Source organism: Marmota monax, unplaced genomic scaffold, assembly GCF_021218885.2.
Source record: "Marmota monax isolate L192 unplaced genomic scaffold, Marmota_monax_Labrador192_F-V1.1 WCK01_AAM20220418_F8-fsc00061, whole genome shotgun sequence".
NCBI classification, from domain to species: domain Eukaryota; kingdom Metazoa; phylum Chordata; class Mammalia; order Rodentia; family Sciuridae; genus Marmota; species Marmota monax.
The window spans coordinates 236015-261969 of NW_026695230.1; the positions used below are offsets into that span (position 1 = coordinate 236015).

The following is a 25955-nucleotide window of genomic DNA, read 5'->3' on the forward strand; positions in this document are numbered from 1 at the left end:
AAAGACAAAATGTTATCTTTCACACAACTACAAAATATTGAAAAGCAGGATAATATTAAAGTCAGGTGAAAACGTAAGGGAAAGGAAAACCTCGCCCACTGAGAATAAATAGATACAGTTCATTTGGAGAGCAATCTATTAGTATTACATTACATGAAACTGAGGATACAGACAAACTAACAATTTTTTGGTTGTTACGTGTTAAAATCTGGTTATGTGTTCTTGGGAAACCCATTAATGTATTAAATGATAACAAAATCCACAATTATTAATAAGAGATTTATTTGAGGTAGACAGAATGGTTGTAGACCTAAGTACCCACAATGATATTTCATTATATTTAAATAACACATTTCTCATATTTAGAAGAAGTGATCTAAACATGGGTAGGTTTCATGAATAGATTTATTTCTAGATATAAATAATAAAATGTGTAAGAGAAAAAAATGAGTTTTATTGCATTATACCACTGAAATAATTTTGAGAAAGAACTCTCAAAATAATGCTACATATATTTTATAAGTAATTATTTATGCAAATAAACAAGTGAAAGAGCTTACACTGAAGAAGAAGAGTGGGTGCTATTGGGAGGTGGGTGATGGAATTAGTAATAAGAAATGAAGAAAAAAATGAAGAGAGAATCACATGTATGCATCATGATATGTTGTATGTGTTTGTTCACTAGAGTTCTAAAAGAGAATGGGAAAAATGTTTATCTATAAAAACCATATACAATAAAAAACCTTCAATGAATCACTTGATTGGAAATATGCATTAAACAATTATGCAACTTGTATTATGAAATTCTCACTTCATAAGGAAACATTTTTATAGGGTCAACAAGTCATTAGGAAATAGAATTTCAGTCTTGGATGAAACTTTTACAAGTAAGTATTTCATTTTCCAGATGAAAAATATTTCAATACAAAATATGAAATGCTTTTTGAAAATCAGTTGAGAGGTACAGTTGCTTTTAAAAATACTTTTTCTGGGCAGGGGCTATAGCTCAGTGGCAGAGCTCTTGCTTTGCACATATGAGGCACTGAGTTCGATCCTTAGAAACACATAAAAATAAACAAATAAAATAAAGACATGCTGTTCATCTACAACTACAAAAAAAATACGTTTCCCAAAAGTCTTAGGTATGCCTCTATCTTTGGCTTCACAATTTTGGCCATAGGAAATACATATCTTTAGCATTTTTCATTGATTTAGCGGTGCCTCAAAGATAGTTAATATATTACAGTATTAATTCTCCACTCTATTGTCTTGTTTAAACAAGGCAACAATACTGTAGCTTCCTCAAAATTTCTTCATAGAATTATAATTTAATATTGTCACGTGATTTTGGTCATTAAACACAACCCATCTTGTAATAAAAGCATTCTCAGGCAAACTTTATTGAATCATCCAATGTCCCCTAAACAAATGCATATGTGAACAACTGTACTTAAGAGTTGATTGTTCAGTTTTTCTAACCTGGGGAATAGGAATGAATTCTCTTATCAGATTATGAAAACCTTCCTTTCCTTTTTAAACTAGGCACTAGGAAGTTCAAGAGTTTTGCATTAACTCTTCATTAGTTTCTTCCACCTTGATTGTCTAGTGTAAGTACCTACTAACTTACCTTGTTACATTCTTCAGCTCCTGCTTTTTGGCACTTGTTATAATAGTTTTATTTAATCTGAATCAGAGCCTTTTGCCAGAACCTATGTAAGTCCTTTGTTTGTTTACAAGTGAGAAATTGACTTCAAAGAGGCAACTGATATGTCAGTTGCAGAAGTGTTTACCCACAGTAATTTTCTTCTCAGTTTGTGACTAACCTCAAACACGATAATGAAGGCCAATCGAGCAGCAAGGATGTGCCAGTATTGTAAAGTGAATTCATAGGGTTTGGAGCTCCAAGGTGGGCCTCGGTAGTCTCGGTACCTGAAACACAAAAAGAAAGAATTTGAAAAATAGGTTCCAGGCTCTGTGGTGCACACCTGTAATCCCAGTTACTAGGGAAGCAAAGACAGAATGATCACAAGTTTGAGGCCAGTTGGGGCAATTTAGTGAGACCCTGTTCAAACTAAAATTTACAAAGGACTGAAAATGTAGCTCAGAGGTAGAATACTTCTAGGTTCAATTCCCAGTACTGTCAATAAATAAACAAAACCCACCACCAACAAAAGAATATGAAAAATGAAGATCAAAGGGTCAAAGTGTGAAGGTCTCAAATTTCCCTAATTTGCCCCAAACTCCAAAATGATAGTTTAAATGGACTCATTGACATTCAGGGACAGGAGACAGAATGGTGAAGGGAAGCAGAAAAGTTAACAATAAGTTATAAATAAGTACCTGCAGTAACCAGATTTTCCTATACCAAGCTCACTCAAGTTAAAGAAGGATAGGCTATTGTTGACATATCCTTTTAAGCAACTAGGAAAAAAGAAAATTATTATTTGACTGAGAGTTTCATAAATTTCCAGTATAATTTCTTCATTAAAATGATAGGATTTTACAAATGCATCATTTCTAACTTTACATATACCTAGCAACTCAGCTGTTATTATATCCTCTCTCATTGTATCTCTAATTATATCTTAAAGAAACAAACTCCTGTCGATTCCTCCCAGTACTTCTCCTCTTGCACTTTTATCTGGTTTGTATTTATTTATTACATAGTTTATTAGACACTAGTTACACCCTTGGTTTTAAATCTCTATAAATCTGTGTTTTATAGTACTAAATTCATTTGGAAGAGTAAAAGACCAAGAATACCCAAAGCAATTCTGAGAAAGAACAGTGAGGCAAAGGCATCACTACAACTGATATAAAATTATACTACAGAGCTATAGCAACAAAAACAGCATTTTTTTGGATGAGGTGCCAAAAATATGTGTTGGAGAAAAGATAGCCTTTTTAATATAACAAAATTGGGCCAGGAAAACTAGATATCCATATGTAGAAGAACAAAACTATTTCCCTACCTCCCATCCTACAAAAAAACTCAAAGTAGATCAAAGACTTAGGAATTAGACCAAAGAATTTGCAACCACTAGAAGAAAAAATAGGGTCAACACTCCATTATAGAGGTGTAAGCACTGACTTCCTCAACAAGACCAAGATATAAAACCAAGAATCCATACATGGGATGACACCAAATTAAAAAGCTTCTGCACATCAAAGGAAATAATTAAGAGCGTGAAGTGAGAGCCTACGGAATGGAAGAGAATCTTTGCCACCTGTTCCTCTGCCAGATTGGTATCCAGAATATATAAACAACACAAAAATCTCAATGCCTAAAAAAACAAATAACCCAATCAATAAATGGGCAAAAGAACTATGTAGGCATTTCTCAATAGAAGAAGCACAAATGGTCAAATTCAATGCTGAAGAAGAAAAAAGTCACCACACTTAATATCTTACTGTAATCCCAGCCACTCAGGAGGCTGAGGCAGGAGAACCGCAAGTTTCAAGCCAGCCTCTGAAATGGCGAGATGCTTAGCAGCTCAGTGAGACCCTGTCTCTAAATAAAATACAAAATAGGGCTAAAGTGGCTTAGTGGCCTAGTGCCCCTGAATTCAATCCCCATCTCCAGAAAAAGAAAAAAAAAAGTGATGCTGGAGAAATTAGATAACCTTGAAGAAAGTTATGTGAACCACACCGCCTTACGGTACAATGGAGTAAACTAAGGGGAATTAGGATTAGAGGCTTAGAATGCTCAACTGCATTTCCAGAGTAGACATTGTTAAGAGAAAAGAAATGAGTAACTTTGAGGAGTTGAGGGAGGCAGCCATGGGGAGCTGTGAATGGTGGGCTGCAAGCAGAGGACACAGGGAACCAAGCACGTATTAAGGACTGTAGAGATCAGTGTGGCTAAGATGAAGTGAAGGAAGGAAGTCTGTGGCATTCTGAGAGTCAAATGAATAGGACACAGCAACTGAATGATCGATTGTCAAAGCTAATACGTCAACCACTGTGAGAACTGGGAAATGACAAGTGGATTTCAAAATGTGAAATTCATGGCCTTTCTACAGAGTATTAGCCTTACCAGAAAGAGCATAATGGGGAAGAAGAGGAGGGGGATTGGAGAAATGAATATGGAAAATTTTTTGGATTTTTTTTTGTTTGTTTGTTTGTTTAAAATGGAAGCAAAGACATGAGGATCCACTGGCAGGCAGTCAGAACAAGGCAGGACTTTACACATTGGTTGGAAAAACAAAAGCATATATCAGTGTTAATGTGAAAAAGACAACATTCTGTTTGTAGTGTATGAGAAAAAGTGAATAAATACTAGATTGGTGTTCTCCAGGAATGAGGAAGAGATCTAGGGTACAATTACATGGCTTTTGCTTTCCACAGGAGCAGAGAGTTCCACTTCTAGGAACTGGGAGAAAGCAGACTGTGTGGGATGCGTGGAGTAGGATGCATGGTGTAGGAAGGCAGACTCAATCAGGGATATCTGTGGAAGTTCTTTTCTATTTGGCTCTATTTTCCCAGTTAAGTGAACCTAAGAATAAAGTGAGTGAGAATAAATAAGGAGGTGCCGAAGCCTTAAGGAACAAGGAGAAGGTATGAAAAACTTCTCTAAAAAAGAAGAGCAAATGGACTTGGGAAATAAAACTTGTGTTGGGTCCACAAAAGAGAAGTGATAAAAATTTAAAGTGAAGGGGCTGGGGATGGGGCTCAGTGGTAGAATGATTACCTAGCATGTAGGAGGCACTGGGTTCGACCCTCAGCACCACAAAAAAATAAAATAAAGATAAAGTGAAGCTAGTCAGTGTTTTTGTTTTTCTTCATCCACACTAGCTGTATGAGAACAGTGCAGACTAGACAGAGTTTGGAGATGGCTGGGACTCTGCCAAAGCAGTAAAACATCAGGGGGGAAGGGCAGGGACCAGTGTATCCAAGGAAGAGGTTACAATAATTGGCCAATTGGTTTGTAAGATGGGTAAGAATGGGAAAGAGGATGATAAAGGAAAGGAAGACAAAGACGTGTTAGTACTATTGATATTTTAGAGTTCTATGTACATTCAAAGAGTTGTTGGACATCATTAATTTTACAACTTTAAAATATGTATATTATAATCTCCATCATACAGATTAAATACACAAGGTTTAGAGAAGCTATGTAACTTTCTCCAGGCCTATAATTCCTTAAATTTTGGGTTTCAGAATCTCATTACATTTTTAAAAGTATTGAACACCAGAAAAGCCTTTGTCACAGAGGTATATCTACTGCTATTTTATCACATTAGAAATGAAAACAAATTTAGAAAATATTTAACTATTCATTTAAAAGTGGCCATCAAATCCATTGTAAATTAATAAAAATGGTACATTTTAAAGAAAAATAGCTATAACTTGCAAAGGGAAAATATAGTGACAATGACATTATTTCATATGTTTGCAAATCTCTTTGATGTCTGTTTTAACAGAAGATAACTAGGTTCTTGTATCCACTTCTGTATTAAATCTGTTGCAATATGTTGTTTTGGTTCAAGTGTTAGTAGAAAATCTGGCATCATATAGATAAGTAGTTGGAAAAAGAAGGACTATTTTAATAGCACTTCAGATAATTTTGGATATGTTTCAGTGATAGTACACTAAAGCTACATGGGGTAGCTTCTTAAAGCTTAGTTGCAATGTGAAATCTTAAGCCACAGTAATGAACATTTCATGCAGTTACATTAAAATACATAGGTCTATCTTATACATTAACCATCTTTTATCCATGCATGATTTTGTAATGTCAAATATCAGTCATTTGGAAAATATTTGTGCCCTGAATTATTCAGAACTTCTAAGGTTGGTGTGTTTTTCTTTTTAACTATAGTCTCTGAAAAAAGAACACAATTTTTAACTTTGTATGAGAAAAAATCTCTTAAGTATTGGGAAGCTATGCAACACATAATGTCAAATATTTGCCTTAAAATGACAGACTAGTTTTGTGCATGCACTAGAAGAGTAGCTGCTAAGTACCAAGTCCGAATAATCCTAGTTGACTGACAGTCATTATTTCATGTGGGAAAAAAATTTTTCTTAGTTGGCAATCCAACACATGGGTGCATTTCTTTGAGACATACATTACATCTGGGTATGTAGCAGAAGTGCTCTATGCACATTTCACATTTTGTTACATATAATATTGGAAGGACATTTATTCAAAGGTGGCTATTTTGTAAAAATTAATAATTATTAATGCTTTACTTAAGCACTCTGAATTTTGTACTGGTATCTTTAAGGTGATTAAATGGTGATGAGGAATATTGTTTGGTTCTAATGCTTTTGAGTTAAGAAGAGCCACCAGAAATTTTATCTACCATTGCTTTATCACACCAATGCAAATATAAATACATGAAAAGGGGAAGTAATGACTTAATGTAATTATAAACATAGTACTGAACTTGTGGACCCTTAAAGATATTTGCAGAGCAGATGTTGAGAATCATGTTCCTAAGACAAACAGTTGTTAGAATCTGTATTCAACCATATATCTGTCATATTATAAATCTTGAAGTATTAATTACAGTGATGCAGTGGCTTCAATCCCTTCCGCTTCCATCCTAGGCCCCATGATTTATCATTTCTGCTACCCTCTTGCCAATATCCTTCTCTTCCCTGCCTTCTGCCACCTAGCTCTGAAAATGTCTCATCTGAATCAATCTACTCCAATTTAGCTGCTAAGCATGCTAGGAAAAATACTTGGAATGTGTGGTGTCAGCAACACACAAGCCCTTCACAACTCTGTTTGAAATTGGTCTACTTCCCCAATCCCTGAATATGGAGGAGACAGATGCCATCTACATGAAAGGCAGGTTCTAAAACAGACACCCAGTCAATCTTACTTTCACCTGCCACTAGGTGGCAATAAAGCCACTAGCAAGTAATCATTAGAAAGAAGGTGGCAGAGAAGCCTATATGTTTCAAATTATTAAAATCTACTTCTAGACCATTTGAATTAAGAAAACAGACTTTTGAGGTTTTTGCTATTAATACCTAAACAAGCTTATGTTTACATAGTGTTATAGTTCACAAACCTTATCTCAGACACTTTCTTAATCATAAGGCCCACGGAACTTTCTGTTAATAAAGTGTCTAACTTAAGACAAAATTCCTTGAAGATGCCAAGATATAAACAATAAAAAGATATAAGACAATAACTATCTTTTATGATTGCTCTTTTAGAAAATTAGGCATTTATGGGTTTTTAAAAACTGTTTATTTTTTGTTGCAGTTGGACAAAATATCTTTATTTTATTTTTATGTGGTGCTTAGGATAAAACTCAGGGCAATCCCAGCCCTGGCATTTATGTTTAAAGGTATTTCCGTTTTCTGAGAGAACTTAAGTTCATCAGGAGAGTCAAGGGTTAATTTCATCCTAAATCAAGGCTCATCCTGTTGTGGCACATAAACTGCGTCTACATCAGTCCTATGTTCCAAGCTGCTTCTCTTGGAGAGAGGAGAAGCAGCTTCCTTACTGCTACTCTATCTTCTATCACTACTTTCACATCTAAGGTTAGTCTCCCCTACAATGCTACAATACTCAAGTGCCTCCAGTTTTTCGTTGTTATGCAAATCCACTTTCCTCTTGCATTCTTCCAACACTGTCTTTCAATAAGGAAAGATCTGAAATAGCATATCATCTAATGTAGTGGTTTTAAACAAGTGTCCCCTGGGGCACATCTGGCAATGTTTTTGATCATCACTACTTGGGGAACAAGGCATTTACTATTGGTGTCTACTGGGTAGAGGCCAAAGCACACTAGTAAATGTACTACAATGCATACAAAACAAACTTCCCTCTTGGAAGATATATCTGGTTTAAAACATCAGTAGGTCAGAACAGTACGTATGAGAGAGGTTGAGGGCAAGATTTCCTGCACTTGGAAAACCAGTTTTAAAACTCTCTAGGCACATAGGTACCAGTCTCTTCATGCTCTGTATCTCCCCAATAATTGCCTTTTTCCCCGCTTCAGTAATTTGATAAACCAGTGTGGGTTTCAATTTCCCCATCTGCGTAGTGAGAAGATTGCAGTAGATGATTTCTTAGATTTCCTCCAGTTCTAGAATTTGACTTCTATAAACAACATGAAAGTTTTAGCATTTTGACATCATGCATTTCAAACTGAAAATACAGTCTATAAAATTATTTGTTGTAAAATACACAGCTGCTTTTTTTTTAACTTCACTTGATTTCATCTAATAAAAATATTATAACTACAATGACCAGAAGAAACATTACTCTTAATGGTCACAAACAAAATATTTCAAAAAGTTCTCATTTTAATTACAAACATAAAAGAGATCAGAAAAAATGTATAAATTTCAACCTTACTTTTCATTCTGTTCTACATGATTTGCACAGGGGCCATATTTGTATTCATAGACAAAACGTGGGATGTAGTCAGATGTAATAGCAATTACAAATGCATTGGTGATCACAGCCAATATGCCAATTCCTTCAAGAATTCCAAGCCAGATACCTGGTAGGAGAAAGATTAAAGACAGTGAATAAAAATTAACCAAATGAGAACCCTATAATCAATCTTATTTTGAAAAGAATGTCCTACTCATGTTAGAACCACAATTCTGTCCACAACTCAGTATAGTATCTCACTCCATCGTGATTTATAAAGTTTGGTGATATATTGTTTGGTGATACATGATGTATAATATTACATCTGGTACATAATTTTTTCTATAAAGGGAAGGTGAACCCCATCTAAAAATATTTGAAAATCAGAATATTATTAGGGCCTGGTTCAGGTTCTGTAACAGTGAGACATAATACATGCACCTAAGATATTTCAAAGCCTAATATACAGAATTTGTTGAGGCAATAAAAACTATGAATAAAAATCTTTTAAATTCTACATCTTTAAGTTCTACATGGTAGTGTACACTCTGAAATGTCTATATTCAATGTGTATTTTGGTTTAATATTTGCCAAATTTCAATTTTTTTCTTTTTATAGATTTTTTCTTTTACTTTTTATTCTAATTTGTTATATATGACAACAGAATGCATTACAGTTCATATTACACAAATAGAACAAAATTTTTCATATCTTTGGTTGTATGCAAAGTATATTCACACCATTCATGTCTTTATACATGTACTTAGGGTAATGATGTCCATCTCATTCAAGTTTCAATTTAAAGTAAAAATACACACAAAAAAAGAGATAAAACCCATAAAGAGTAGTTGACATTTGCTACTTCTTAGGAGGCAAATCTGATGTCATATAGACAAACAAATTAGCTTCTGATGTTGCATATCACATCAGTATACTACTGATTATATTCAAAACTGATGTTTCAACTAGGATTAAACCTGACTTTAAAAATATTGATAAGAAAAAAGTTCTAGAAAAAATTACTCAGACATGCTAAAGGTGATTGGGTAAAATGGCAAATTTGATTTCTCCTCCCCTTGTTTTTCAAACTCTTTATAATATACCAACATTAAGCTCCAATTAAAAAATTAAAATAAGAAAGGATTTTAAGGTTTAGCTAACTAGGGAGATCATAAGGCAAGAAATCAAAATTCATAAAATAATACTAAATACATAAAAATGTTTATTTTTTAAAAAAAGTTATGTTATTCAGTCAAAAGAAAGTCTGGGAAAAAGTGTTGAATATACAAAAGATCCTAAAATTTTAATGAGAAAATTAAAGGAAAAAATGGACAAATAGTACAAATAAAAATATGTTAGGGGAGTGAAAATAACTAATAATGTCTTAAAAATTTTAATCACTAGTATTTTGAAAAATGTCCTTTAAAGAAAAGAATAAGATTTTTTTAAATAAAATATAGATAATCAAATACCATCCAATGTTATTTAGGAATATAATGAAATACTTTACATTGTTGTTGGAATGATTTACTACTTATTATTAGTTATTAACTAGTCAGATATATCTTAAAATTAAAATACGTTTGTTTTTAATCCAGTAGGCCTACTTTTTGATCTATATTATAAATACACTATACTTATATAATGTATATGGATACATGATATAAAATATTTATCTATATCTATATATATTATATTTATTACTATTAACAGAAAGAATAAAATTTCTAAATGATTGTAAATTTTTATCTTATATCTTTACTATGAATATCATAATTTTATTAAAATGAATTATACTTATATTTTGAGGTGGAGAATGTTTATTAAAACACATACAGAATCCTATTTATGTATATGATTATATTTCTGTATGTTTGTATGAGCAAGTAAAGCACTAACAAAGGATGCATGCTGAACTGATGCTCTGATTACCTGAGGTAGAAAACTAATGGAGAAGAAGGATTATTACTTATTTCTTTTTACATATTTTTGTTTTTTAGCTTAAACAAAGTAACATACAGTAAAGTTAAAACAACCTATCTATTAAAAGTTACAATAAATGCTAATTAAAACTGGAATAGGGGCCTGAGGCTGTAGCTCATTGGCGGAGCACTTGCCTAGCATGCAAGAGGCACTGAGATTGATCGTTAGCACCATATAAAAATAAACAAATAAAATAAAGGTATTTTGTCTATCTACAACTACAAAAATTAAAAAAAAAAACTGGAATGGTAAGGGTTTTTAATCCTTTTTAAATTTATTTTTTACATTTTCATTAATGTGTTTTTATTGATTTAATAATGAAATTAACAAATGTACCAAAGTTAAAGGACAGCAAGAGTAATAACTTTAGTTGCTTAAAAAAATGAGTATTCTAAAACAATGAACAAAAATACCCTGGGAATTTAAACTGCATGACATTGAATCTCTACAGATTAGCATATTTGAAACAGACTTTGGTAACTATGGAATGGAATGTATGTCAGAAAATTTAACTAAAAAAGGAATCATTCAGTACGTTAAAAAATAAAATTACCCCCAAAACAAAAGGAAAAATGTGTGATTATTTTTAAATAAACTTGAATTTCCTATTTCAAAACTAAGGGTTATTAAAGTAATATGAAAAACAAGGAGCATATCAATGGGACAAACAGATTCTAGAAATAATACTTAAGATTACACATAATTGAGCAAAAAAGAGAATTCAAATAATTCCTCCCAAAAACTTGGATTATTTAATACTTGACTAGGAAAAAACCGAACAGAAAAAAGAAAAACTGAATCTCAATTTCATCAATAATAAATTTTAAGCAGATTATCAATTTAAATAAAATCTCAAATGCCAACAAACAACAAATCAAAAGAGAATATTATACAGACATGTCTAAATAACAAAACACTGAAAACAACTTGTGAAAAATCATGAGTTCTAAAAGGACTGTCACAAATGATAATATCTATAACGCACATAGGTGCACAAAAGTTATATAAAATTTTAAAAATTTTATTTATGAAAAAGTAAATGAATTAAAAACCATCATTTTAATACTGTTTGCTAGATGTATATACATATATATATAAATGTAGCAAACATTATATATATGTTAAGATATATGTGTACATAAACATATGTCTATATCAAGATTCATAGTACAAACACAGAGAGAAAAATTACCAAATTAGATATAATGGCTGAAGTGTATAATGCAATTAGAATAGAAGAAATATAAATACCTTTAATTTTATAGTAATAAAAATCCAAGGAAATACAAGAAAATGTTTTTTTTTCCCTCATTAGAGTGTCAAGGAGAGAACAATTTTAAAAATCCTTATTATACTTAGAGTGGTTTAGGAAATGTATATTCATATACAGATTGGTACAGAATTTCTGGAAAACATATTGTCAATATTTGTACCAAAATTTTATATGTACATGCTCTCTGAACAAGTGTTCCATTCAAGGAATTTATTCTGGTGAAATAATAGGACGGGGCTGGGGTTGTGGCTCAGTGATAGAACGCTTGCCTTGCACGCATGAGGCACTGGGTTCAATCCTCAGCACAACATATAAATAAATAAATAGAGATAGTGTGTCCATCTACAACTGAAAAATTTTTTTAAAAAAGAAATAATTGGACAATTTTTGTGTGAAGATGTTCACCTCAGCATTGTTTATAATAATAAAATAATGAAGCAATCTAAATATCTCTATAGACTATTGATTTTAAAAAATGCCATATTGGAGTTTTGTGTAATAATTGTGTAGAATGGGGCATATTTGTGCATATTAACATGAAAAGATATATGAGAGAGTCTTTCAGTTATAAATCTATGAACTAATATGTTTAAAATGAACTCACTTCCAACCAAATTATTATGCATTTTATTATTTTTAACCAAAAAGTATTGAGTCTTGTTATGGTTGGAAGTCTTGTTACGGGCTTCCAACAAGAAGCCCATAATAGAAGTTCACATTGTTTTAAGTGATCTCAAGCCATGTTTTCTTACACCATTTGTGCTGCTACAGCATAATACTGGAGGCGGGTAATTTTGTAAAGAACTAATATTTATTTTTAACTATATGGAGATGGAAAATCCAAGATCAAGGCACCAGTGTGTCATGATTGTACCATTTCCAGTTTCTGAGATGGCACCTTATTGCTTCATTCTCTGGAAGGGTCAAATGTTGTGTCCTCCCATGGCAGGAGAGCAGAAGAGAATGAACCCATTTCCTTGAGCCCTTTGACAAGCACTCCAATCTCCCATGAGCACTCACCTCTTACATATCATACCTCAATACTCTCACATATTGGTGATTAAATATGAATTGCACACCCTTTGGCATTAGCAAAGCAAAAATCATTTAATAACTTACCTATGTCAGTTGCTCGGGCTGGCAGAGGCCTCCTCCACTGGGTGACGAATTTATATGCATCAAGCCTGATTTCAATGATATTGTTTAACAAAGCCAAAAGTGGGGCCAGAGGAAAAGCCGCCACAAAGATGGTGGTAAAGCCAAATTGCAAAACTGTCAAAAGAGAAAGTTAGAAAATTAATAATATAAACAGAGCATCATTTATTGAGTGCCTCTTTTGTGTCAAATTAGGAGCTTTACATAAATTGTCTTTAATCTTTTCCATACTCCCACAAAGTAAATATTCTTATCTCATTTCACAGTTGAGGAAATTTTTGCTCATATGTGTTAAGTAAATTTGCTAAAGGGCACATGGCAAGAAAATGTTTAAAACTGCATTCAGAGATCTGAACTGATTTAAATTCTATGTGGTCTTCACTTCGATGTAATGAAGCATGAAGGAAGGGGAAAGAAGAAAACAGGGAATGAAGAGGGAGGAAGGAGGACAATGAAAAGAGTAGGAGCCTGGTAGGGAGGGAAAACAGGGAAAAGACGTAAAAGAGAACAGGAGGACTTGAAGGAAAATGCTTGGCTCTGGAACAGACTCAAGGGACCTACAGTCATCTTGAACTCTTTTTTTATAGATGCTAAAACTGGAGGCCAGAGAAAAGCAAATGTCAAGTCAGTAGCCAGTAATTCTAACAGTTGGAATGGGAATCCTTATTTTCTTAACATAAATAAATAAGATTCTTGAAGAAGCTGAGACTTAGACTTGGATCTAAGCAAAGATTTATTGTGAAAAAGAATCACTATTTTCTTTGTAGGCGATGCAAATGTTTCTTTACAAAGGAATTGGTTTGTTTCATCAAACTATTTTGGTCAGAAGCTGGGGGCTCCCCTGTGAGAAAAGCCCTCATTTGGCTGTCAGAGAACAAAAAGTGTGACCCTTCCAGGGACACTGCTCCACACCTCTGGCTCTGCTGAGATAAAGATGCAGATGTGGTTTAGAATGCTTGGGGCTGGAAAGGAGACATATGTTTTCTTCTCTTGAACCAAAGCCCATGTGGCTTAGAAAACCAATATCAAGAAGGTTCTGCAGAATATTCTTTCCTTACCCATTTCTAAGTATTCATCCATCAGGCCATGTATGTTCATGGGCTGCAGATTCCAGTCATTTTCCCACTGAGGTATAGAGGCATCCTGTATTCCCCGCTTGATTTTATGTCGGGACCACCAGTTCTGGATCAGCCTACACCACAGAGCAGACCAAAGCATTCTGAGTTCTCATTTCAGCTCTGATGCACAATCATCGTTTATTAAGAAATGAGATACACTCTTGGGATACATTAAGCATTTCTGGGAACTGATGATCTCAAATTTTAAAATGTTAAAAAAAATTAATTCTCTAATTCCAACAAATAGCTTTTTTAAAAATTAAAAAAAAAATCTTAACAAAATAGTTTAGAATGGGAGACTAGACCCTACCCTTCTAGAACTCTCCTAGATACTAGACTATAAACATCTGAATATCTATTAGGAATCCATTACCTGTACACAAAGATGGTCCTTGATATTGATTAGACAAGCATCCATTTCTATGATTCTTTTTTCCACCTATACTTACACATTTTTATAGTATTTAAACTTCTATAGTACCTGTTATGATTAGGTCTGAGAACTTCATTGCTCATTATGCAACATTTCCTGGACTCTGTTCTCTGTATATGAATAAAATTATGCTCCATGAAAAGTAAGTGAGCCATAGATGGGGCTTCAGGGGACCCAGATTCTAGCCCCCAACATGCAGTGCATTAGATGTGATTTGCATCAAATCACTTCTCCTCCTTGAGTTTGTAAACATGAAGAATTTGAGCATCTGAGTGATTATATTCTGTTATTCTAGTGAAGAATAATTGCCAGGAAGTGGATCTGTGTACATGAGACAATTTTTTAGTCATGGAAATGAAATGACAATGCTCTTTCTCTAGGCCAGGAGCAGTTTTAAAATTATGTGGCTCAAAATATCCTGGTCTGCATATATTGTGGATTCCTGGGTAATGAATTAAGAATGTGGCAAAAACCTACCTCCAGGATGAGATGAATCTCACAGAAGGAGTAAACAGTACTAGATGCTCCATTTCAATTAATCATGGACCTAAACTTCATGTAACCATGGCTAGATTAAAACATCAGGCAGTGCTCCAACAAATGTTCCATAGGGTTACTCCTTAGTGCTTTTTAGAGATGAAAAAGAGGCTGGAGGATGGAACTGAGGCGGACCTGCTTGTTTCTATTTTATTTATTTGGGTTTTGCTTAAAATTTTATTTGAAGACAGAGAATTGTGGTTAAAAGCTTTGTAAACCACAGCTTGATGGCTGATTCACTCCTCTAAGTTTTCTTCAGTAATGCCTTTGCCTAGGGAGTTGAAAAACACTAGCCAGATGTCCCCTGCTCTGGTGCCCTCAATACTTGATATATGTGATCCAGGCTGACCCCTGCAGCAAATCCACAATGACAATGTGCTACCAAAGAGCATGGTATATATGGCAGTCCATCCATCATGATGGCACAATTATCCTGATGTCAGAATAACTATTATGCTGTCCTGATGGTGCTTATGCAATACTCACAACACACCAGATCCTGAGCTACACAAGTTCCCTCAGGTCCTCTCACATGATACTTCCCAAATCCTATGTTTCCATGTGGTATGTCAAGGACAGGAAGGGACAAGACAAACAGACTTGGATTCCCAATCCTCCATCCCTGATTCTCTCTTTATTTAGAAGAGATTTGCTTTAATCTGTTTTGAATTTTGAGGGTCTATATAAAAATCTCTTCACGAAAGAGTCCTGTATCCTACAATTAAGGTTGAAAATCCACTGGGTCAACTCATTTAGTCTTCATAAATTTTAAAAATGAAAAAAAAGTCTCAAAGTGAAATGAATTTTAAGTGAAATTAGTAAGGACTAGAGAAGAAATTAGAACAAGGTCTGGGCAATTCTAGGTCTATGCTCTAGGACTGTTGTAATTTAACCAATGCTATATGGCAAACTTCAGGGTGTATATCATTTCTCCAACCCTCAGATCTCTGCTCAGGAATGTCCTAATATAATTTGTAGGGCCACGAGGGAAAAGTAATCTAAGTAAAATTCGATTTACTCAATTTTAATTTACTCAAAATTAAATTTAATCAAGCCTAAGCCACATACATGCTTCACTGACTAATCAGTTCTTTACCCATAGTCAGAAAGTACTCAAAATAGTCGTTTTAGCCTTTGGCTGATTAGGTCTCAAAGCTTCACTATCACATTGTTTTAAATGTCTTGCATTTAATGGTATTTTGATGGAAATAATATTTTAATATGTATAAAAGTGGACATCTAACATCTCTGTCAGCATTTCACCGTTAAAACTTACCTAAAAGGACAAGAGTAGAATGCTATTATTTGATGTTATCATAATCAGTTCTGTTCAAATTATTTTTGAGGGGCAAGGTGGATTTGTAAAGGGTGCCAAATGTAAAATCATGCAGCCCATTATTCTCCTGGGAGTAACAGCAATTATTCATCTGCTAGTAGTCCAAAGAAACCAGAAAAATGATTTTTATCTTCAAGAATATGTAATGTCAAAATCTCAAAAATAGCAACAGGTGTCTTACCATGTTGAACTAGTTACTCTACATCAATATTTCCTTCATCCTTGCAGCTGTTCTTAAGGGAGAGGTTATTCATGATTGTGATCTCATCATAGAAAGATAAAATTATAGATTCAGAAATGCTTATTTACTTTTACAGGGTCATGCATTTAGTAGGGAGCCAAATGGGAAATAAAGCTCCTCTGTTTGTCACCCATCCTGAATGCTTAATGCAACTACTCTCTCCTTCATAACTATATATAAAGCAAGGTTAAAGCATGCTCACGGGTATCCCAACTCCATGAAGTTGTTCCATATTTGCTTCAAAAACATGATAACACCCATCTGGAGGCAGAGGTCTATCAAACAGCCACTAGGATGACACTGGGAAGAAACAAGAAGAGCAATAATGATCTGCTCTTTTTCCCACCATTAAATTGAGCAATAAATCTAAAGTTGAGTCAAACTGTTTCATGCATAAAAAAATAAAAGAAATGGCATGTGTGAGGACACTGAGAGGGAAATTTCTTAATAGTTATAATGTAATACTGATTAAAAATCATAACAGCAATACAAACAAATCTAACTTTTGATGAGTACTTACTATCTGCCAAGCTCTGTGTTAGGTATGATCACATTTGATAACTGCTGTGGAATACTATATACCATTAACAATCAGGTAGTAGGAGAATAATTCTATGGCACATGTTTTTATATATATATTGGTTTTTTAACTTCAGAATAATTTTAGATTTATTGAAAATTTGTGGAGAGTTCCCATACATTCTTCACTGAGTTCCTTGCCTTTGCTCCTTATATTATCATGGTATAGTTGTCAAAGCTCAGAAGCCAACGTTATTACATTGCAACTAACTAGATTTCATACATTATTCACATTTCATAAGTTTTCCTCACACTGCTGCACAATTTAACTCAGCATACGCCATTGCATTTATTTTTCTTCTCTCCCTTTTTTCTCTGATTTGATCATTTTTTATAACTTAAAAGTTTGAAGATCTCAGAATAGATATTCCATGGAATTTCACTCAGTCCGGGTTTGTCTGATGCTTTTCTCATGTTAAGACTGTGGTTTTGTGCATTGGAGAAAGATCACAGAGGTGACGATTACATCCTATCAGAGCTACTTCATACAGAACATTACTGGCTTCGTTAACCTATTTGATTGATGCAGTGTTTTCTAGGGTGTTTTACTGCAAAGCTACTCTTTTTTATTCTTTTTCCTCTCTTTAGTCTTTACAAGTGAGCCACTAAGTCTAGGCCACTCTCAAGATGATAGAAAAGTGTTAAAGTCAACCTCCTGGAGAGGGAATACCTACATATATTAGAATGCATTTTAAGTGATAAAGGTATATCACAAAATAGTTTGTCAGTATGATCCCAGTGTTTTCTCCACTGTGTGCCTCTGCTTTTTTAGATTTTCAATCTAAAAAACATAAGAATACACACACACACACAAAAGTGATTTCAGTGAAAATTACAACCCATGTATTTTTCTTGAAAACTCTGCACTATAGAAGCTATTATGGTGGGAAAGCGTAGGTCTGTTTCATTAGAAATGAGCTCATGTCCTGCTCATAAGGATGATAGTCTCTACAGCTTTGATCCACAGTTTCTATTTCTATCAAATTGGTACTAGTAGGACTTCAAAAGGAACAAATAATTAAGATGCAAAAGAGTCTGCTTTCCCTGTTCCAGCCCAGTAACTTAATACTCTCTGAGCCAGAGAGGGTTTACCAGTGGACATGCTTACTACATGAAGAGGAATAAATTCACCTTTCCAAGCATGCCTCTTCTTTCTAAATGAATTTAGGACCCTTATACTCTGCCATGTACATCTAATAACTGTGTTCAGGGGAAGGTCTAAAGCTAAGTAATTACTAAGCCACAGAGTCAGATCATAGATCATAGTGGCAAAACGAAGCTCTTAATTTTTGTAGAAAGATTTAGAGGCAAATTGACTTCCCTAAGGTCATGTAACACTGACTGGCCCTGTGGGAAGAAAGCTGTGGTCCTTTGCCCTCTAATACAGTGCTTTATACCATGCTAGGATAAATTCTACATACCAAATGTGTTCTTTGCCTTGAAGTACCTGTTTAACACAATGTATTATTGTGTAGGCCAGAAAAAATAAGACAATCACAGGACCATGTGAATGGATTATTCCCCATAAAAGGTAGTAGGCCAAAGTGGGGAGGCTGAAAGGTCATTTACAGTTTTGTTGAAATGGAGTTTTGATGACTTTGAGATTCATAGGGAACAGTAAGGGATTTAAGGATGTTTGCTGGTTTGCCCTATTCACGTAATGATGTCCTTGAGTTAAAAGTCGGTTTTTCAAAAGTCTAAAAGTCATTTGGTAAAAATATTCAGCTTTGTGTAAAAGCATGTAGACGAGTGTGCAGAAGTCCCAGGCACTCATCCCAACTGCACCATCAAAATCATATGATCAGGGACAAGCCAGAGCTCAAAGTTTTCACATTTCCTCCTGATGGAAACCTGGTATGAAGGGTGTTGATAGCCCCACTTTATAGATGATGAACCTGGGAGAAGACAGGACTATCAGATTCCAATGCCCCTAATCTTTCACTTAAAGTTCTCTATGCCTTTGTTTCCTCATCTCTAACATGAATGTTATAAAACTGTATGAGAATCCAATGAATTAACAAATGAAAAGCACTTATAATTTCTGGAATTTGCTAGTATATAGTAAGCACTCAATTAATATTACATATAATTTTTTAAAATTTAATATTATATTTACATAAAAATTTTGTGACATAGCATATAGCTATAATATGAGATTCCCAAGTCCAGGTCAGCCAGATCATAGGTGTTCAAACACAAATTTTAGCATTTTTTCTTTCTTTATAATGGTTACCAGTAATTATGCCTCGTGTTTTACATGCACCATCCAATTTAATCCATCAATGGCCAATAGTGATATAGCTACATGTAGCAGCAGTTTTTTAAAAAAGGAATGGAGATTTATAGATATTAAAAAAGATCTTGCCTTTGGGTTGAAAAGGATTAGAGTATAAACTGTCAGAATCCAAAGACAAAATATTTGTTTTGTTTTGTGCTTACATCATATTCTTTAAGATTCCTTAATCTGTACACCTCATATTATCTACCACAGGTCCAGCATAGAATATGTGCCAATAAATATTTCTTGAATGAATGAATTCAGAGGATCAATTCTTATCTTATATTCTTTACATTTTCCATATCTATATTTACAGGATTTCTGGGGTATATTACAAGCCTGAATTTTTTCACTTCTCTGAATTTTTTCAAAGCACATAATACTTTCTTAGAAAATACAATCACCACATAGCTCATATATCCTATGGAAAATGTCTAGCGTAGTTATGAAACATTTTTTACTGACACCAGCATTATATTTTTTCTGGGATTTTCAAATATCAATCAAGATTTCCAATAATTTCATGATAAAGAATAAGGATGTACAATTAAATGAAATTATTGGTGACAGTAGCCCCAAAGTGGTATCAATATGTAGACCTATCTGGCTGTTACCACTGTGTAACCCATCCTACTCTTCCTAACTTCAGTTAAACACTCCTGAAAAAGTCAGCCTTGAGTTCCTAATGTGGTAAGTGATCAGACTTCAGTAGTTACAATTCTGGGCCTTGAAAGAAAACTGCTAGTTGGATTGGAGATTTCCAGGCAGTTCCAGAATCATGAAAGGTCTTAGTCTGTCTTTGGCCAATACAATAATTTCTCAGTAATTGTGGAGACAGAACTTTGGTAAATACTAGCAATCAGCACCAGGGTGATGTTAATTGTGTTATGCAAATTATCTCACATATATATGTATATGTAATTTGGCAGCCTAAGGATTACTGTTGTCAATTTAGGATGAGGGAACAGAAATTCAGGAAAGTTAAATTGAGAGCAAAGAAAAAGACACAAGTTTAATTAGCATTTGAGCCCAGTTTTTTATTAATTTATTTTTTAATAAAGCTTATGTTCTTAGGAAACTTTAGGCTTTATCTATGTTGCAATCAATTTCTAAAATGATCTGAGAAGACAACATTAATGTGCCCTCTCATGAGATTTGAGGAGCTTCTTAGAAACTAGAAATACCTCTAACCTCAGTTTTCTTGGGGAATCTTTTTTCTCTTTCTAAATCATAGGCTTCTATTAAAGATACTTTGTATGAAATTGGGTTTTACATTAGAATAATTAAAACGGTTTGAACTAGAAAAGGAAAAGACATTTTGGCTAGGCATGGTGGTACATGCCTGTAATCTCAGTGACTTGGGAAGCTGAGACAGGAGGATCATAAATTATAGGCTAGTCTTAGCAACTTAGCAAGACCCTGTCTCTAAATAAAAAAAAAAAATAAAAAGAACTGGGGAGTTATCTCAGTGATAAAATACCCCCAGTACCAAAGAAATACCAATAAAAATAGAATCCAGAAATACCAGAAATAGACACATTATAATATACAGAATATGATAAATATAAAATCTCATTATGCAGAGTGAAAGAAATTCTTTTATTAAATGTGTCTTTCTTTTATGGGAAAAATTACTTCATTACTCTTTACATCAAAACAAATGCTTAATGTGTAAAACACATCACTCTACATCACTCTTTTAAAAATAACAGTAAAAATATGTTCTTATAGAATTCCTCTCAGTGAAAAAAATATGTTTTGGCATGGTACAAATCTTAAAAGCCATTCAAACAGTGATTTTTTTTTTAGAAAATTATATATAATTCATAAAGAAATGTATCAAAGCTAACCTAAAAGAGAACAAAATGAAGAGAGATCTGCAGCAACTTAGTAAGATTACAATCTAAATTTTGTTAAGTTTGTAAATTAATAAAGCAGAGACATAACTCAATGAAAATATACAGGAATAATACACACAAATGTACATAGAAATTTAAATGTCCAACAAATATACAAAAAATATCGTTCATCTGACTCATAGCTAAAGAAGCTAAAATTAAAAAAGAGAATCTTTCTGATTAACAGATTGTTTAAAACAAATGTTTCTGTTGGCAATAGTCTGAGGAAGCAAGACTCTACACTGTCAAGCAATGGTTGGCCTTTTGAAGGACGATTTCTCAGTCTTAGGGAAAATATATAATATGCTGCAGTGTATATAGCATGCAGAGATACTACTCCTGTACATTGTTTTCCACAGAACATACATATTGCAAATCAATAAACAAAGATGAGCCTTTGGCAGATATATTGGCATATCTATATGTTGATATTTTAAATAAGATTTCTTCTGGACCAAAATTTCCCTTTTCCCTAACTTATCTAAAACTTTGGAAATCCATGCAATAGATAATACCAATTTCCAAAATGAGGAAATTGCTGGAACTAAATATCTGGGGTTTGTGAATGGAAGAAAAGAATGTGATAGAAAATAATAAAAGAGAGTTGAGGTCAGAGTCTTGAGATTTGACTAGTCAAAAGCCATTTTAAAAGTATGTGTAGTTGCTTCCTTTTAGAACCTGAAAGAATTCCTCTCTACTATAATGGGCCTTCCATATGCTTGGGCTTAGTATTCTCTCCCCAACCCCCAACCCTCCCACAGTCACTGGCCCGGCTCTGTGCCCATTCACTCATCCACCCTCACAAGGTTACTTACTTCTTCTAATCTCCACCGGTCAAAAAGTTTATTGTATTTTCCTGGATGGCCTACAAATCTGTTAAAAAAAAAAAAGAGAGAGAGAGAGGGAGAAAGAAAAATACAATTAATTCAATAGCAGTTAAGTGAAGAACACCTGCTAAACGCCACACCAAGTATGTGTGTGGGTAGACATAAAAGTTCACTGGTGCAGTTTGTCCCCAGCTAACTTTTGTTATGCTTAGACAACATCCAAGTACTTGATTTAAGAAGGAAAAAGTGATGCATGAACTCAGTACCAAAGGGTCAAGAAAGTACAGACAAACCAACCTGATGGCATTTAATAATTCCACACATAGTTGTAATGTCTTCTGGACCAAGGTCAAGAATATTACCATAATGTGCTGAAAGCTTTGGTTCAAAATGTTTCAAGCATCAGCATGTTTCCATGACACTAGGTGGAAATTTTCATTGCATTATGTTTTTGTATCAAAAATGTAAAAACAAGAACAACACTAAAATGACGATTTGAAGAAATTTACATGTTGAGAAATTATAATTCGGAATTATACAAAAATTATTTATTCTTTAACAAAATAATAACTGATGAGTAGATAGTCATAATTCAACTTAAGTATAGGACATACATTTTAATTTTGTGTGCCAACTTTAATTGGCAGTGGCTACAGAAGTCACCTGAACATGCATATGATGGTCAATTAGGACAATCTTCCAAGGCAGGTTTCAAGAATTTAATATCTCTGTTAACTATTGCTTTTGGTTTTTACTCTGCAAAGATAACACATAGAAACTTGACTTACCTTCCCAAAAAGAAAGCGATGTAGAAAATAGAACTGTTTAAATTGACAAATTGGAAAAGGAACATCTTCAGGGCAAAGCTGTTTTCCCATTCAGATTCTGTTCGTGGATATTCTAAAAAAAGCAATATGAACATCCTTTTTTAGTTCTCAAATATATTTTAAACTCTGGTTTGCCTAATATTAACATAGTCACATCTGATTTTATTGTTACTATTTTCCTGATATATGTGCTCTTGTTTCTTAGTTATTAGTCATTTTCATCTTTTGTATTTATTATTTTTTTCTTTTCATCTATATATGGCTGGATTTCATTTGTTGAAGTTCAGTTTGAGTCCCAGTCTTCAAAATTGCAATTGTTTGATTGTTTACAAAGGAAAATAAAAAAAAAAGACAGATGGAAATAAATTTGGAGATAAATGCAAACACATAATTTATTTTTGTATTCATTTACTGATTTGTTTTTTCTTATTCTGTATTTTGTTAATTTTATCAGAAATAATGATGTATCTGGTGTTTTAATTTTTTTATGCACTCTTTTGAAAACTATTTATAGGTCCTCTAAAGAAAGTTAGAACAAATTGAGATAATAAATGCCTTTATGGTGGTTATTAAGTCACTTTCTATTAATTATGAAATGATAATTATCTCTAACACTCAAACCCTAAAATGATAAGGCAAGTAAAAAGCTAAAAACTTAATTTAAATATAATTAAAAATATGTAATAAAATTACTAGTGAGTTAAATTTAAGTTTACTAAAAAATACACTTAGATATTGCAATGGTCTGTCTCCCTACTACCTTGCCTACAATATTAGGTCTTTCCTGTATATTTATTATATGAATGAAGACATGCATGCCAAACATTATAACAGGAATTGAGAATGTCATAGGAAAATGCATTCTGTGGCCTGCTCTTAAGAATTTTTTTTCTGTTTCACGCTATAGGAACATTGTGGGATGGAAATTTGATGAACCAGCAAAGTTTACACAGAAAGGAGATTTGAAATAAGAAAAGACCACAATCATATTAGAGGCATGTTGAGTGTTATTTAGTTGCTTTATCTATTCTGACCAATATTACAACATTCTCAGAATAAAGGCATCATACTAGAAAGATCTTACTTTGATGGTTTTTATATGAGTGCCCTCAATGAATTACTCCTCCAAGTGTAATTGCCTGTAACCTTGACTTTGAACTTGGAAATGTGACTTTCTCTGACTAGTGAGATGCAAGCAGAGGGCTGTTTCTCTGACTAGTACGTTAGATGCAAACAGAGGGTTGATAAGCAAGTGTGTTTAGGAAATTTGTCTGGAAGTCAGTTCTCATGTAAGAAGTATCATTATAGTACTAAGAAAAAACCCAAGCTAGCCATGTGGAGGCACATGAAGAAAGGTGAGGCAAAGGTCTCTAATCCTACGTGAGGTGTAAGGGATGGACTGAAGAGGCCATCTTGGACATTTCAGACCCAGTACCACATGAAAAAGGAAAACTACCTATCAGGCTAGCTTAGGTTGCAGAATCATGAAAAAATCATGCAATTATTCTCAAGTATCAAATTCCACTGATTTGTTATGTTGCAGTAACTGAGATAATGGTGTTTACTGCAATGATGTCTTTTGAGTTGAACCTTGGGTCTATACTACAAGTAAGAAAGCAGTATATTCTCTATACTTATAGCAAATCATGACCTCCTTTGAATTGGCTTTTAACTTTTAGGAGAAAACAAATTCTGAACTTTGAAAATGTTGTCGTTGTTTTCTAGGGTAATATGTTTTCTGGCCAAAATATCTATTACAGTTTCTCCAATAAACCTAGTTACTGATGATTAGCTAGTTATTCAACATCATTACCTAGTCACAAATTAAGCTCTTATTTTTTATAAGGTCTAAAAAATAACCTTTTATTTTGTTAGTGTGTCCAAGAGGAAGTTACTATGTGTTTGTGCCACTGTGGGGGTACTTTTGACTGCTATTTCACAAAGTCAAAACTCTTTCATCAATTGGTTTAATTTATTCCTAGGAATATAGATTTATCTTAAATGTAGACAGTTCATTATTACGTGTAACTCATTGTTTGGAACACCTAACAAGCATCTTCATAAAATTCTAATCAACCACAACAAAGAAGTGAACAAAATATCACTGTAGAGAAAATAACAGATATTTATTTTCATATTTAAAAAAAAGTGACTTGGGGGCTGGAATCATAGCTTAGCAATAGAGTGCTTGTCTTGCGTGTGTGAGGCACTATGTTCAATTCCCAGCACCACATATAAATAAGTAAATAAAATAAAGGTACATCAACAACTAAAAAATATTTTTTAAAAAATGTGACTTGGAACTTTGCTTTTTTGTGGCTTTTAAAAATAAAATATTTGGCGAAAAATCAAAGGATAATTTTTTTAAAATTTAATAACACTTTATGGTCTCATTGAAGAGTAAAATCTAATTTCTGTTTAACAAGCTAGAATAGAATACGTACACACACACGTACAGTTAGATTGTATTATTTAAAGAAAATATCAACATTTTCATTATTTTAAATTAACATAGTTCATTGATTATTAACTGATAATTATAATTTCATAGACACTAAGTCATCACTGGTGTATAGATGTGGAATTTAGAAAAAAGGAAAATTGTGACACTTCTGTTATATAATAACACGAATAACTGTTCTGCTTCCTACTATTATGATTCCCCCAAATCATTCTTATTAGATTTGCTCCTATTATGGGCATAAAGTAGTTTAAAAGCACTTAAAAGCAAGTCAATTTAGTTTGAGTATTTCATTACCCAGCTGAAGAAAATTCAGCTGAGAATTTAAGGAACGATGAAACAGAGATTACTCCCATTAACTGAACATACTTTATGGGTCAGGTGACCAACTAAAAATTTTACTAATGCAGAAACTGATGAAAAAATTAAGAAAAGAAGGAGGAGTGGAGAAGATCACTTTCCATAAAGTTGTATAATAAACACATTTCTCTCCCAAATGAACACAAGTTCAATTCCAGGATTTCCGTTGTTTTTTGTTTGTTTGTTTGTTTGTTTGCTTGTTTGTTTGGTTTTTTTTTTTTGGATGAGGGAGAGGAGTAAAGAAACTCCTTAAAGAGTTTCTGTTGGTCATATGTATATTTTATATCTTCCCCTTCTTAATGCCC

The 25955-nt window shown here is 33.4% G+C and overlaps 1 protein-coding gene across 4 annotated transcripts in view; it reads right to left on the bottom strand.

Annotated features, from left to right (window-relative positions):
• Positions 1–25955, bottom strand: part of Ano3 (anoctamin 3) — a 394245-nt gene that overhangs the window by 7823 nt on the left and 360467 nt on the right. For all 4 annotated transcript variants that reach the window (XM_046438219.2, XM_046438221.2, XM_058577029.1 and 1 more), the window contains 8 exons: positions 22791–22902; positions 21991–22048; positions 16623–16720; positions 13814–13947; positions 12720–12872; positions 8324–8471; positions 2341–2421; positions 1824–1929 (listed from right to left, as the gene is read on the bottom strand). In XM_046438219.2, the coding sequence (XP_046294175.1) occupies positions 1824–1929; positions 2341–2421; positions 8324–8471; positions 12720–12872; positions 13814–13947; positions 16623–16720; positions 21991–22048; positions 22791–22902 (890 nt within the window). The remainder of the gene's footprint in view (positions 1–1823; positions 1930–2340; positions 2422–8323; positions 8472–12719; positions 12873–13813; positions 13948–16622; positions 16721–21990; positions 22049–22790; positions 22903–25955) is intronic.